General features: G+C 39.8%; 1 protein-coding gene across 1 annotated transcript; it reads right to left on the bottom strand.

The window, feature by feature from the left end:
* Positions 1 to 4,807: 4,807 nt before the first annotated feature.
* Positions 4,808 to 13,019, bottom strand: FGA (fibrinogen alpha chain). The gene is made up of 6 exons (XM_019828819.3): positions 12,869 to 13,019; positions 10,464 to 10,589; positions 9,815 to 9,998; positions 8,572 to 8,717; positions 6,510 to 7,983; positions 4,808 to 5,716 (listed from the first exon to the last, which is right to left on the bottom strand). Exons 1-6 carry the CDS (start codon positions 12,920 to 12,922, stop codon positions 4,995 to 4,997), a joined length of 2,706 nt encoding a protein of 901 aa, XP_019684378.1. The 5' UTR covers positions 12,923 to 13,019; the 3' UTR covers positions 4,808 to 4,994.
* Between the last annotated feature and the right edge of the window lie 1,816 nt (positions 13,020 to 14,835).

Below are 14,835 nucleotides of genomic sequence, written 5' to 3'. Positions count from 1 at the left end.
TTGTAAAGCCCTAGAACAAACAAAAGAAGTAAAAATCTGAAAGTAAAACTTTTTTGGCTTAAAAAAAAATAAGTGGAGGGTAAGAAGGATAATACTTCACCAAAAAGCTATACTTTAAAGATGAGCAAAGTGATAAAAACACAGGAGAGTGTATATATATATATATATATATATATATATATATATATATACCTATGTGTGTGTGTGTGTATATATATATATATATATATATATATATACACACATTAATTTGTTTTATTCAACAAAATTGGCATTTAAATTCCACTGGCAAAGAATGCTTTTTATAACTGATCCCAGCATAACTGACTATCCATCCATAAGAAAACAAAAGTAGACCTTCTTCATAACATATTCAAATAAATTCTAGGTAATTAAATATTTAAACGTAAAGAGAAAAACAGTAAAAATATTTGAAGAAACTTTTAAAACTTAACTGTATAATCTTGGAATAGGTGAGACATCCTGGAGTAGGGCAGGAAACACTACATACAGGAGCTCTGGCCTCAAGGAGTTCACAATCTGGTGTCACAATAACGTAAACAAATATGTTAGAGTTAGGGATCCACTGTGTTATTTTTGAGATAGAAACAAGAGCTCTGAGGGCCCAGAGTAAAATTCCTGGCTCTATGTTCTAGGGTGGGCATTAGGGAAGAGTTTGCAGAAGGAACACTGTGAGCTGGATCTTTAAGGATAAAGGGGAGGCTTCTAGGCAGTGTATGCAAAGGTGCAGACTCATTAAAGGATCTGGTATTTCTGATACTAGTGAGAAATTCAATGCAATCCAAATGCAGTGAATGTAGATGTTGAAAAGGGACCAATTTGTGAAAGAGCTTATATGCAAAGCAAAGAAGTTTCAACTCAACCTCAAGGTAGGCTATAAGCAGGAGTGCTTTATTTTTTAAAAGGTAACTTTGTGGAGAATGAATGAGCAAAGCAATGGTGGTAAAGGGAGAGGTTAAGAGATGCTTAAACAGCCCAAATTAGAAAAGATTAACTCAAGGGGCACATGGGTGGCTCAGTCAGTTAAGCATCAGACTTGATTTTGACTTATGATCTATTGGTTGTGAGATTGAGCCCTACATACAGCCTGCTTAAGATTCTTCTCTCTCTCTCTCTCTCTCTCTCGAAAAAAAAAAAAAAAAAAAAAGATTAACTCAAGATACCATAAGAGCATAAAAGTGCTCTAAGAGTGGTCATTTTTAGAATAGAAAAGGGTTTGGAAATAGATTGGACACAAGAATTAAAAAGTGAAGCTGAGAAGGAGCTCAAGTTTTCTAGATTAGGAAGCTGGGGGTTAATGATGCCTCTGCTGGGACAAGAAATACAGAAGATGCAACAGGTTTTGATGAGAAGGTAATTAGTTCAATCTTTGACTAATGAGAAATATCTAACTGGAGGTGTTTGGTATGAGTTGAAGATATGGATATTAAAGGGCCAAAGTTTTAGACTAGGCTATATCATCAACCTATTGATGGTAATCGAAGCTACAGTGATTGTCAGGTCAACCAAGGAGAACATATACTCACGTAGAGAGTGAGAAAAGATGGGCTGGTTAAGACTTCTAATTGCCTACCTCAACATCTATTCTTCTGCTCCTCCTTATTAACAGAATCCTAATTTTAATTAGGATAGCCTTATATGAAGCTAACAGTCAAGGCGTCTCAGCCTCTCCTGCACCTAGGTATGTCCATGTGACAGAGCTGTGGCTGGTGAGATATAAGTAAAAGTGCTGTAGGGAACATCCAGGAAAGTTCCTTAAAAGAGAGAAGGTACTCCATTTCCCTTCTGTCTTTCCTCTGTCTTCCAGATTGCCACAGGACATGGTTTGACAGGACATGAGGTAAATTTGAAGATAAAAGCCATTTGTTAGGATGATGGCTTCCTGAAGATACTTAGGGGACATATTACTATATACTTTTTTGGGAATAAGAAATAAGTTTCTGTCTTATATAAGCCACATGCATCAAACCTAATCCCAACTGATAATAATTAGTATTAATGTTACTGTAACAAGAAACTCCTACATTTAAGGAGTGGTTAAAGAAGGAACTGCCAGTTAAAAAGACTGAGAGGGGTTACTGGGTGGCCCAGTCGGTTGAGCTTCTGACTTCAGCTCAGGTCATGACCTCACCATTCATGGGTTTGAGCCCCTCGTCCAGCTCTGTGCTGACAACTCAGAGCCTGGAGCCTGCTTTGGATTCTGTGTCTCCTTCTCTCTCTCTGCCCCTCCCCTCTTGGTCTCTGTCTCTGTCAAAAATGAATAAACATTAAAAAAAAATTTTTTTAAATAAAGAATAAAAACCAAAAATCAAGAGAAAAATGCAGATTGAAGAGGTAGGGTGGGGACAATGACAGCAGATGTTTAAAACATGTCAAGCAGGAGGAGGTTTGAATGTAGGATGTTAAATTTAGAACTACAAAGCCCTTGTTGACTTTAAAGAGAGAAATCTCAAGAAAGCAATAACAGTGAAAACCTAGTTGGGCTTCCATCGTGAATGAGAGTCAGAGGAGCTAAATTAATATTTAATTTTGGGAATAAGGGAAATAGAGCAATAAGTTAAAGGCAAAATGGAAAAGAGATGCTTGGTGTCTTTTCTTACAACTAAACTGTATCTCCAATGATCCATGATTCTGTTAATATTGGCCATTGTTTATTACATTAAAAGAGGTCACCCATTCTTTGCCAATAAACTCGAAGCCTTCAAAATAAAAGAGAAATGAATGGCCTTTTGCATTCAGAGTCACTTTCATTTGGGGACCTCTGTCCATGATAGTAGGACATTCTGGAAAATAAAATACTTCCTACTCTCAACTCAAATTCTAGGCACGCATATGTGTGAGTGTAAATGGGGCAGGTATAGAGGTGACATGGAATGCCGACATCTGAAATAAATGAAACTTCTTTTAATTCTTTTTTAAAATTTTTATTTACTTTTGGGAGAGAGCAAGCAGGGGGCGGAGCACAGAGAGGGGGACAGAGGATCTGAAGCAGGCTCTGTTCTGACAGGCTGACAGCAGCAAGCCCATGTGGGGCTCGAACTTTCGAACCCTGAGATCATAACTTGAACCAAAGTTGGATGCTCAACTGACTGAACCACTCAGGTGCCCTGAAACTTCTTTTATTTCTGAAAAAAGTTCTTCTCTGATTATTCTAATATTTGGAGGTGTATTTGTATCAAGGATTTTTTAAATGTTTGTTTCTTTTGAGAGAGGCAGAGAGAGTGAGAGAGAGAGAGAGAGAGAGAGAGAGGAGAAAGGCAGGAAGAGAGGGAGACAGAATCTGAAGCAGGTTCCAGGCTCTGAGCTGTCAGCATAAATCCGACATGGGGCTCAAACCCACAAACTGCGAGATCATCACCTGAGCTGAAGTTGGCTCCTTAACCAACTGAGACACCCAGGCGCCCCAGGGATTTTTAATTGCATGTAAGAAAATGCAAGAATTCTGGGGCTTCATATGTGACTCATTTTCAAGCTACTGTGTTCATCTTCTGTCTGCCCTCCAGGCTCTGGCCCCTGTTCCTAGACTGTCTGACTGCTTGCTTCCTTCTTTCTCTTCTTCTTCTTCTTCTTCTTTTTCTAGGATAAAGGAAGCTGTTACACTGGGGTACAAACTGTGCAAATGAAAGCAACGTGCCAGGGGCCCAGGGTGCTAGGAATATTTTAATACCTTTTCAAATGTAAATGGAAACTACTTCTCAGTGGAAAGAAATTTGAGTTAAAGATTGGGGGCTGGGGGCGCCTGGGTGGCGCAGTCGGTTAAGCGTCCGACTTCAGCCAGGTCACGATCTCGCGGTCCGGGAGTTCGAGCCCCGCGTCGGGCTCTGGGCTGATGGCTCGGAGCCTGGAGCCTGTTTCCGATTCTGTGTCTCCCTCTCTCTAGGCCCCTCCCCCATTCATGCTCTGTCTCTCTCTGTCCCAAAAAAAAAAAAAAAAAAAAAAAAAAAAGTTGAAAGATTGGGGGCTGGAGGGTTACCTGGGTGGCTCAGTCGGTTAAGCAAGGTTAAACAACTGACTCTTGATCTCAGCTTAGATCATGATCTCACGGGTTGTGAGGTTTGGGAGATGGAGCCCTGCATCGGGCTCTGCACTGCCTGCTTGGGATTCTCTCTCCCTCTGTCTCTCTGCCCTTCCCCTGCTCGTGTTTGCGTGATTTCTTTCTCTTTCTCGAAATAAATAAACAAACATTTAAAAAAAAAACGGGGGACAGGAGCCAAGTCCGCGAAGAACAATGATAAAACTGACATCAAATAAAATACTGGCCAATGTACATATATTGAGTTTATGAATTCAACATATAGTAATAGTATTTTTTGAATTCTTTGTAAGTATTGAAAGGATTTTAAATGCATTTTTTTCATGCCATGTGTTTTTGAAAGAAACCTGTTAGACTCTGGGGAAAAAATTAAGTATGCATTATGGTCTTCATTGAAAGGCTAAAAAAACAGATTTCTATTTCTGTTAGGAAAAAATGCTTCTCCTCTCTTCCTGGATTTGCTTGCTAACAGAGATGATGAACATACTTCATAATTTGTAAGTTCCTCTACAAAGTGCAGCCATTGTTTAATTCAGTGATTTGTAACTTAAAGTATCGGTTTCAACCTATTCATACCAAATGGATGAAATAACTTTTTTACTTTACAATGGCCCTTGAACGGTGTGGGAGAGGAGTTCTCAAAACAACACCCTTAAGCGTTGCAGAGAGGAGCATCCATCTGACCCCTTCTTCATGATGTATTGACTGTTCCTCGGTGTATCCTGACAGAAATGTTAAAACCCACAGAGCTCCTTTAAGGATAAAAAAACTCATATAACTTTATTTTTTTAAGTAGTAAAATGTCTCAGTTACATTTGGATACAGTACAAAGAGTAATAAAATAGCACCTGGGAATTTTTTAATAGATTGTAAAGAATCTCGACTCCTTTATCTTCCTTACTCTTTCTCCACTTCGCTAAACAAAGAAAACAGATTACTCTCACTTCTGCTCCGAGTGGGTCACCAGGGGCCTGATTTTCATGCGAACGGCCCTGAGGGAATAGTCTGCACCTCTGAAGGGAACCCAGACCACTCCATTCTCAATCTCATAAGGACTGTTGTTCCTTGGGTCATAGGAGCCCCCAGGGTAGTAGATGCCATTGAGATTGGCTGCTTGGCAGCTGTTGTACCACCAACCTCCTCCATAGACTTCTGCACAGTTCTCTTCCCACAGGTCTGCATCCCTGTCATAGGTGCTGAACTGCATGCCAGCATGAGACGTATACTCTGTTCCTTCCTCTACGGAACCCTCAATCAGAGCATCGCCTGCTGTGCCCTGATAGGAGGAGACCTGCAGGGGATAGCCTTCTGCCTCAGAGCCTACCCTCAAGTGATATTCTGCATAAGCCAGATTCCCAGCCCAGTCCTCTAATTCAACCCGAAGGACAGAGCCCCTCAGGGTCAGTAAGTGGAGGTATTCATTGCCTAGCCAGAATTCTCCTTCCCCCTTGTCATCCAGACTGCCGAAACCTCTCTTGTAGTCTTGCCAGGTCCGGTTAAAATTCAGTGATCCATCCATTCTTTGCTGGATCAAAAGCCATCCTCCCAAACTGGTCTCTTGATCACAATAAACAGAAAAAATCTTACTGGATCCGGGTAGCTTGATATTGAAAATACCACTTTGGGCACCTGCAGGATGTGTTTGGAGGACATCATCACAGTCTAAAAAAAAAATTAAGCTGGTTGGAAGAAGTTACTCTCATTTAACTTTACAAAGATAGGCATGGCCCAGATTAAATGAAGGCAGATACTGGCTTCCTTTTCCTTCCTTCCTTCCTTCCTTCCTTCCTTCCTTCCTTCCTTCCTTCCTTCCTTCCTTTCTTCCTTCCCTCCCTCCCTCCCTCCCTCCTTCATTCCCCCCAGGGGGAAAGGATGCACCTACACTGAGATGGAGATGAAGCAAGTAAGCGACATTTATACCTACAAATTGCAAGGGAGATGTTCCTCAATGGATTTGAAATTTTACTTGCCCGTACTGATAATAGCAAGTAACCAGCAACGATATCTAAGCATCATTTAGTGCTAATATAACTTGTTTTTAACCTGACCTTAATGTCAACTGAGACACACACTTAAAATATGATTAATAAATTGGGTGACAATTCCAACAGCACACATTTTGAATGGTGAAAGAATTCGGCTAAACAAATTTAAAATCGAGTTTCAGAGGGATTCATTCATTCATTTAACATGTTATTTATTGAGTGATGACTCTCGGCACTGTTAGGCATTTGGGAATACAGAGATGAATAAGATAGATAAAGTCCCCGCCCCCCTGGAACTTACAGTCTAGTGCCAAAAAAAATAAAAAATAAAAACAAAAAACCAAAAGGTGTCATTTCTATAAGGTGTAATAGAGGGCTAGGGAAGAAGTTCAAGGTGCTATGGGAGGCACTGCGGGCGAATTTAGTCTAGGGGGTCAGGGAAGGCTTCCCCAAAGGAGAAGTGTGGATACCTCTGGCAGGGCGAGCTCTAGCATGGCCTCTTTTGGTGGTATATGCTCCTCTGAGGACTTCGTGTTCCGCTTCACTTCCGGCCTCACCTGCCACTTTAAAGCTCTTGCTTTCAAATGTGGAGTCTCCTCTGTTGTAAGTCTTACTAGTGGTTACCAACTGTTTGCTGTGAGTTGAAGTTTTACCACTGGAAGGGAGCTCGTGTTCCCCTAAGTGCGTGAATATGTCAGATTCCGAGCCCATACTTTCAAACTCTCTTAAGGTAGGTGTGAGTACACTCGAAAATTTGCTTCCAGTTGAGGCAGATTCAAAGAAACTCGCCAAGTCAGGGTGTCTAGAATGGAGATCCCCTAGGCTACCAGAAAAAGCATGGGACAAGTCACAATCAGAACCGTCTTCGGAGTTTACCACTTCTTTGATCACTTCTTTGCGACCATCAGGACCTATAACTGTCTTAGTGACAGTTTTAGAGCATGAACGATGAGTGGTGGTCGTGCTACCAGAGGTGACCTTCTCATTACCAATAAGAAGCTCTTTATCTCCTTTAGAAGTGATCAGTTTGCCCGTGTGGTACTCTTTCTTTGTCCCTGGAGATACACTTCCTGACACCTCTTCAACCGTGCCCCACTCTTGCTTGGTAGGCCTGGTGTCCCCATGCCCTAAGCTATCTGGCCTAAAACTTCCAGGCTGAGGAGTTCCAGAGCTCCAAGAGCCGCCACTGCCAGTTCCAGTGCTCCAAGAGCTGGCACTCTCCGTGTTCCAAGTACCCGCACTGCTAACTCCAGAGCTGCCGGCGTTCCAGGTGCTGCCACTGCCAGGTCCGGAGCTCCCGGGGTTCCAAGCGCCCGAGCTTCCAGGTCCGGAGCTCCCGGGGTTCCAAGCGCCCGAGCTTCCAGGTCCGGAGCTTCCAGGTCCAGAGCTCCCAGGGTTCCAAGCGCCAGAACTTCCAGGTGTGGAGCTCCCAGGGTTCCAAGCGCCAGAGCTTCCAGGTCCAGAGCTCCCAGGGTTCCAAGCACCTGAGCTTCCAGGTCCGGTGCTCCCAGGGTTCCAAGCGCCCGAGCTTCCAGGTCCGGAGCTCCCAGGGTTCCAAGTGCCAGAACTTCCAGGTGTGGAGCTCCCAGGATTCCTAGGGCTTTCAGGCACTGATCCCGTTCCATGCGATGCAGAGTCTCCTGGGGCATTCCCATCTGTACCAGACCTCTCTAACGTTATTTTCATCTGCTGCGTTTCCATGAGTGCCTTCCACTCTGCAGGGGCCTTCTGAAGCTGGTGCTTGTACTCCCCAGGAATCATATCTGGAGCTGTGCGCATTTTCAGCAGTGGTAAATATTGCGTATCTCTAGAGGGAAGTAAGTCTTTGGCAATGACTTGTTCAAGTTGCTTCTGCTGATCTTCGTAGTACTTTAGATCTGTCCTACGTTCTAAAGCCCTACTGCACGACCCTTGGCAAGATCGGATCTTAATATCAATGTCCACCTAGAGAGAGGGGAAGAAAGATAAAGAAAAGAGGCAGATATAAATAAGGAAAATTATGTCTATTGAGTTCTTCGCATTTAATTTAGTTTTTGAAAACTGGTTTCATTTCTTTACTTGGAGACCTACCAATCAATTCTGTTTTTCATTTATGTCATACCCTCAGTGAAGAGATGTGGGTATTGTAAGGTTTGCCTGGATAAGCAACAGGAGCTATTTGGATTCATCTTAGTCTTAAAATAGATAAAGAGTAAGGTACTATTCCCTCTGAAAGGAAACACTAATGAATTGAGCCTCAGTGAGACTCAGATTGAAGATTCAGAGGCACAGTGGTGTCAGAGCTTTGCAACAAGACAAGCAGGGATTTAATATTTGCTTTTGAAACTTACTGTCTATATATCCTTGGAAAATGTACTTAATATCACTGAGCTTTTTTTTTTTTTTCATCTGTAGAGTGGGGAAATAATACCTGCTTCATAGTCGGATAATGGATATAACACCTTGCTCTACATACAGTAGACATTCAATGAATTTGCTTCCTGCTCTTCAAAAACAAGGAAATTCTGGTGGCAGAGCCACAAAGTTACTCACCTCCAGTCGTTTCATATCTATCAGTTGATCCCTGACATTTTTCTGCAGAAGTTGGATATGCTGTACTTGTTCCAAGACTTTGCGCTTCAGGATCTCAATTCTGCTTCTCAGATCTTCTGACACTTGGCTAAATGTATTATCATTGTCTGAAAAAAGAAAATATGGATGTTGAAGTATCCGCCAAGTGCTTTGCTTATAATAGCCAGTAAAGAAGGAAACTTGCTTATAAATATCCTTCCCTTTTAACAATAATTTGTTCTCTGGACATTTTATTTGCGTGTTCCAAATCTGTTAGGCATTTTTGGACAATGTTATGTCCTTTAGTCATCCATGGCTGTCAGTCAAGATGCCCTACTAGCAGTTAGTAATTCAAATAGATGCAGAAGAAAAAATTTGGAATTTTAAAGATGTCATTAGGAGATTAAATAGTTTGATCACATTTCAATTATTTCATCATATCCTTAGCCAAGAGACTTAAACATATTCATGGATTTTCTTACTGAGAAGTTTTTCTTCCAACCTATCCATTTGAAATTGTTCCTAAGCTTTTTTATTTACTTATTTATTATTATTTTTTTTTAGGTCAACATGATCATTCACTTGCCATTATTGTGGTTGCACCATTGGCATTAAATTAGTTAAGTGTCTTCTAAAGATATAGAGAATTACAGCAAGGCTTCAGTAACTGGAGCCTCAGTAAACTTGCTTCCCACGCCCAGAGGAAATCGAGTGTTTCCTAGTCCTAAGGCTTAGTCATAGTCCTATGAGAAAGAACATGGCTCTATATTTTGAATTAACCAAACCAAACAAAACATAAAGAGCTTGGTGGAGTCTGTGGATTGAACTCCTAACTCCATCACATGATAGCTTTGTGTCTTTGGTTGAGTCTCATGATCTCTGTCTCCTCCTCTGTAAGATAGAAACAAAAATATCTACTCAAAAGGTTGTGCTCATCTTATTTTCAGTATATACTCTTAAAAAAGAGCACACTTAAAGTCTACTCTTCACTACCAAATTCTGACTTTGTGACTTTAAACAATTCTAAGCTAACCTTTTTTATGTTATAAAAATAACAAAAAGAAGCCCCTCCTTCAAATTTAGGAATATCATAAAGGCACGTGTTTCCATCTTAAGTACTTTGGGATGAAATTGAAGTTGCTATAAGGAGACAGAATATTTATTTAGGGCTATTGTTGTTTTGTTGTGTGCTCTAAAGTGAAAGCACCAAATCTGTAATGCTTACTGTTACCGGTGGCAAAATCCCCTCTCACGAGTTCCATTACATTCCCTGTCAGTAAACTGGAGTCCTTATTGTTCTTCTGATAATCAAATAGTGAATTCTTGAGCTTATTAATTCTGTTTGTAAAATCTTGATTGACTTCATCGATTAACCCTTTCATCCTGCAGCCAGAAGGGCATTTGTAGTTCTGGAAGTGAAGAGAAAAAAAATTACATTAAGGGTCTGTATCTTGGATCCAGTATAATTTTGAAGGTTTCCATGCAGCCCCCGTTGCTCCCCCCCGCCCCCCACCCCAATATCTTTAGATCATCTATTGACTTAAAAGTAGTTTAAGAGGACTAGTCATAGGTTGTAGAGAAATACTGGAATGAGGGTTCACTTAACCATAAAATAGCCACCAGAAAATCTTGAGGCCTGAACATGCAACTAAAATCCAATCTGTTAATCCCACTAATGACCCAGAGTTTGAGAGGTAATTTAAATAGTGCTTTCAGAGTGAAGTTGCTTTCCATTTGTCTTCTTTAATTTGGCATGTAATGAGCTATTAGATTATTTCCCACTGGAAAAGTTTTCTGGGACCTACTGGGCCAGCCTGTGCACAATTCTAGCCCCACAGGGAAATATTCTCCCACTCCCTATGCCAACTGCTCACCCAGTCTTCATCAGAGCAGAAGGGCCAGTCTGTCTCTTTGCACACAGAGTGATGTCCTTCCACAATTCTTGGGCCACGCACACCTCCTCCTTCAGCTATAAATTCACCTTCCTGGACATCTCCAGTCTTTAAGGATTCATTCATACACACAAAAGAGAACAACATTAGGCAGATAGGGGAAGACACCAACATGCCTGTAAATCCCAATTAGGGGGAAGGTTCTTACAGAGATTAAGAACACCAGTTTGGGGCATCTGCAAGCTTCAGAAATCAGGCTTTCTTCGATTTTGACCGAAAACCCTAATACCCATTTCATGGAGTTGCGGGAATTAAAGGAGATAAGGTGAAGACGTTTTTTAACTGTGTTTGAGACAAAACAAGCATTTAATAAATGGTAGGAGTTTTAAAGGATTTATTATGTAAGGAAAATTATTTGAATCTACAAAATTAGTTAAAATTTACATTTTCATTATGAGTAATGTCTACAGATAGAAAGGTAATTGAAAAATTCAGAGTTCTTTATCCTGTAATTTCTGTTTCAGTAGGAAAAAAACAAACTATCTTAGCTTAGTGTCTCCTTCAAGTTTCTACTTTGACCCTATGGGTCTATTATTTGAGCAAGTACATACCAAAGATACAAAGACGGCCAATTCAGACTGGGAAATGTTTTTTAGGTTATCCACTCATGTAATAAAACTTCCTTTTTATTTGTAAAGAAAAAGAGTAGACTGAAAACAAAAATAATGGTCCATAGCTGACTTTTTGAATACCTTCTAATTAAAAATATAGATTTCTAAAAATTTTCTATTGTGATCTATGAGATAAAATAGGACATAAAAATATTCTTCCAGGGGCGCCTGGGTGGCTCAGTTGGTTAAGTGACCGACTTCGGCTCAGGTCATGATCTTGCAGTTTGTGAGTTCGAGCCCCGCGTTGGGCTCTGTGCTGACAGCTCAGAGCCTGGAGCCTGTTTCGGATTCTGTGTCTCCCCCTGTCTCTGCCCCTCTCCTGCTCATGCTCTGTGTCTCTCTGTCTGTCAATAATAAATAAACATTTAAAAAAATATATTCTTCCAACAGGACTTTGTATCAGTTGACATGGGTTTTAAGTTTTAACTATGTTTATTTTGTATCACCCACTTACAAGGATTTTGCTATAACTATTTTAATCTCAGATAGTTTATTCTTTTTTTTTTTTAATTAATCTCTACACCCAACCCTGATATCAAGAGACACATGCTCTGCCTACTGAGCCAACCAGGTGGCCCAGAGATAGTTTATTCTTATAATTAGTTAATATTTGCTGTCTCATTTAAAAAATACTCTAATAATAATGATAATAATTCAAGCAATCAAGGACAGTTTATATTAAGGAACAAGTATAATCTCTTTGTTTAAGAAATAAAATTATAAATTCAAATATACTTCAAAATAAAATGGTACAACAATAAATACAGGCAAAAATTAAGTATTTATGCCAATAGGTAAAAATAACCAAAAACGTATGCATTATCCGAAATAACCATGTTTGCAAATGAGGTTAGTCTTATTTTCCATAAAATTTTTTACTTATTAGTTTACTATAAGGAAGAGAATTAAGTTAGAATCCCTCTTTAGTTTTTTCTACTCTGGTAACAGGATATGAGTGGTGAAGAGAAAGAAATAAATTGGAATAATTCATAGCCTGAAAGCAACAAAGTGTCTTAAACACATTTGTCACGTTTTTATGAGACCAAAGTGTTTCAAAAGCTTTTAAATTGAAGTCTTCTGTTCTATAGATCTCTGGAGTCAAACTTTAGAAGTTATTGCAATATTTAATAACTATTTTAAAAGATTGCTTCCCAAAAAGCATCTTGCCTTCTCAGTTACTCTCTTGTGATTTTGCTATGTCATATGTTTTCAAAGACAACTAATTTGCTTTTCTTTTTTTCTCAAGAAACATAAAAACCACCTTTCAGAAAAACTATATTAAACCACTGTTCTGCTTATTATGGACAAATAGCAATAAATTAACAATTAGGTTTTAACAACTCTTATCAGAGGAATGTTTTGTTCTGTTAACTAGCATTAACTATCCTAAGTCTTTATTGGAACAAAGATGGCAAAGATTTCTTCCCTTCAAACAAACAATGTTGTAAGACTGTGTTTTACAGATGCTAGAGTTTCCCCTATGAATTTCTGTACTTTGGTCCAGCTAAGCCTCCCTCTTACTCTTGAGGTCTCCAGCTCATCTAGGAACTTGCCTCCATGGCCTAAAACTGACAAAGCTAACAGTGTGTTAGCATACATAAGCGTGCTAGGACACACAGTGTGTGAGGACATACATAAGGCTGACTTAGACCTGCAAGTTCTTTGTGGAATAAATACCAGAGAGAAAACAAGAAGAGAAAATAAAGGTGACCATACCCAGACTGTGCCCACCACACTCAGGGCCAGGCAAAAGATCTTCAGGGAAAACATCTTTTCTAAGGGTGGGGCTGAGTCTTGAGGAGCACTCCCGCTGAAAGAAAGGAGGACAGCTTCCACTCCTAGTTCCCATCGTATTTAAATCTGCAAGGAGGTCTGATTAATCATTATCTTCGTCCTGTTTAGACAGTCGATATGCACTCCTACATCCCTTGCTCCTTCTCTAAGGTTGGTGTCCTAGAAGTTCTTGCTCAATTCTCCCAAGCTTGTTTGCTTTTGATAAGTTGTTGCCAAGGTAGAAGCAATTCCAGGATGATCTCACATTCCAGGAACAGGATGACTTCAGAAATGCAAAAGGAAACATAGGAAACCGTACCTCTATACTTGAGACTTGAAAAAGTACGGAGAGTGGCTGAGGCAGACTAGCAGTAGCCTGTTGTGAACAGAGTTGGCAAATGATATTTTGCTTTATGTAGGAAATATGGTTGGATGATCTGACTTTTAAAAAATTACTTTGGTGACAGGCTGTCCCTGAAGTCCTTGTGTAAGTTACCTTGAACAGATTAGTTTCCTTCATCGAAAATGGTTAAGACAGTAGCCCCTGGAGCCAAACATCTTAGGTCCATAATCTCAGTTACACCATTTCCCAGCTCTGTGCTTTTGGACAAATTACATGTTTTTATGAAGAATAAATGAGTTAATCCTTGTAAAGCCCTCAGAGCAGTGATTGCCACACAGTAAGTACTGGGTAAATGTTAACAATTATTGAAGAACATAAAGTGCATGAAAAATATCATTTCCTTTCTGTGTCTGTTCCTTTGGACCTGTCAGTTTACTTTCCCGGCTCTTCTCTTCATGTGAAAGTTTTCCGTGGCCAGTTTTAGCAAGCAAAAAAAACCAGGATACCCAGTTAAATTTGAATTTCAGATAAACAACAAATGCATTTTAAGGTAAGTGTGTCCTGTGCAATATTTAGGATGTATTTATACAAAAAAAAAAAGTTTGTTGTTTATCAGAAATACATATTTAACTGAGCATCCTGTCATTTGTCTGATAAGCCTACCTTGCCTCAAATTGTGCTTCCTATGTGAAGTCAATTCTGATAATAGTAATAGTTAATATTTATTGAGTGTTTGCTAAGTGCCAGGCACTGTGCTAGAAAACACTTTACAGTGTACCTGATTTCATCTCTCCAATTGAAAGCCATTTCTTGAGGTGCCTGGGTGGCTCAGTCAGTTGAATATCCAACTCTTGGTTTCAGCTCAGGTCATGATCTCACAGTTCATGGGATTGAGCCCCTTAGGTTCAAAAGAAAATTAAGGGAAATTATAAACTACTCAGATTGTGGGTAGATCTTAACATAAAGTTGAATGAAAAAAATAATAAATACAATGAAGACCTTAGCAGTGTTTCTCTCTTTTTTTTTTTTTTTTGTAGTTTTTTTTTAAATTCATTTATTTATTTATTTTTTATAAACTTAAAAAAAAAAGAAATCTACTCATGAGAACATTAAAAAAAAAAAAAAAAAAGCAATCTCTTGTTCTTCCATAGTGCAATACTTAGAGGGGACCCTAGAGTCCCATCCAGGTTTTGGAAGGCAGTGATTCTATGGAATGTTGTACTCATAGGCAATGACTGAACTGGCAAAATGCCAAGCATGGATAGAAGCTGGAGGCTTGACCTCTTTAGATGATTTTGTGTGCTTATTGAAAGTGTTCCACTTGGGAGGTGCGCATAGTCTATGGAAGTGAACACCCTGGTGGGCTTCAGGTGACTTAGTTGAACACAACCTAATTGAAAGTAAGTTAAGAGAAAACAGTCTGACTGAATGCCACGGCTCTGGGCCACATCAGGGCATTTCCAAGGCACCACCTTTAGCTTTTAGCCTTGCTGTTCCACAGTTCCCTCAAGTATCTGCACATCCAGGGCTCTTCTCAGATGACACCTTCTCAGAGAGACCTTCTTTT

The sequence above is a fragment of the Felis catus genome, chromosome B1, assembly GCF_018350175.1.
Source record: "Felis catus isolate Fca126 chromosome B1, F.catus_Fca126_mat1.0, whole genome shotgun sequence".
NCBI lineage: Eukaryota > Metazoa > Chordata > Mammalia > Carnivora > Felidae > Felis > Felis catus.
The sequence above is the reverse complement of the archived record's forward strand: the minus strand, read 5'-3'. Positions and strand labels throughout refer to the sequence as shown.

Coding starts and splice junctions, on each gene's coding strand:
- FGA (XM_019828819.3), bottom strand. CDS start 12,922: ATGTTTTCCCTGAAGATCTTTTGCCTGGCCCTGAGTGTGGTGGGCACA. Junction 10,590..12,868: donor GTGTGGTGGGCACAGTCTGG/GTATGGTCACCT, acceptor GAATCCTTAAAG/ACTGGAGATGTCCAGGAAGG. Junction 8,718..9,814: donor GGATTTTGCCACCGGTAACA/GTAAGCATTACA, acceptor TTCTTTTTTCAG/ACAATGATAATACATTTAGC.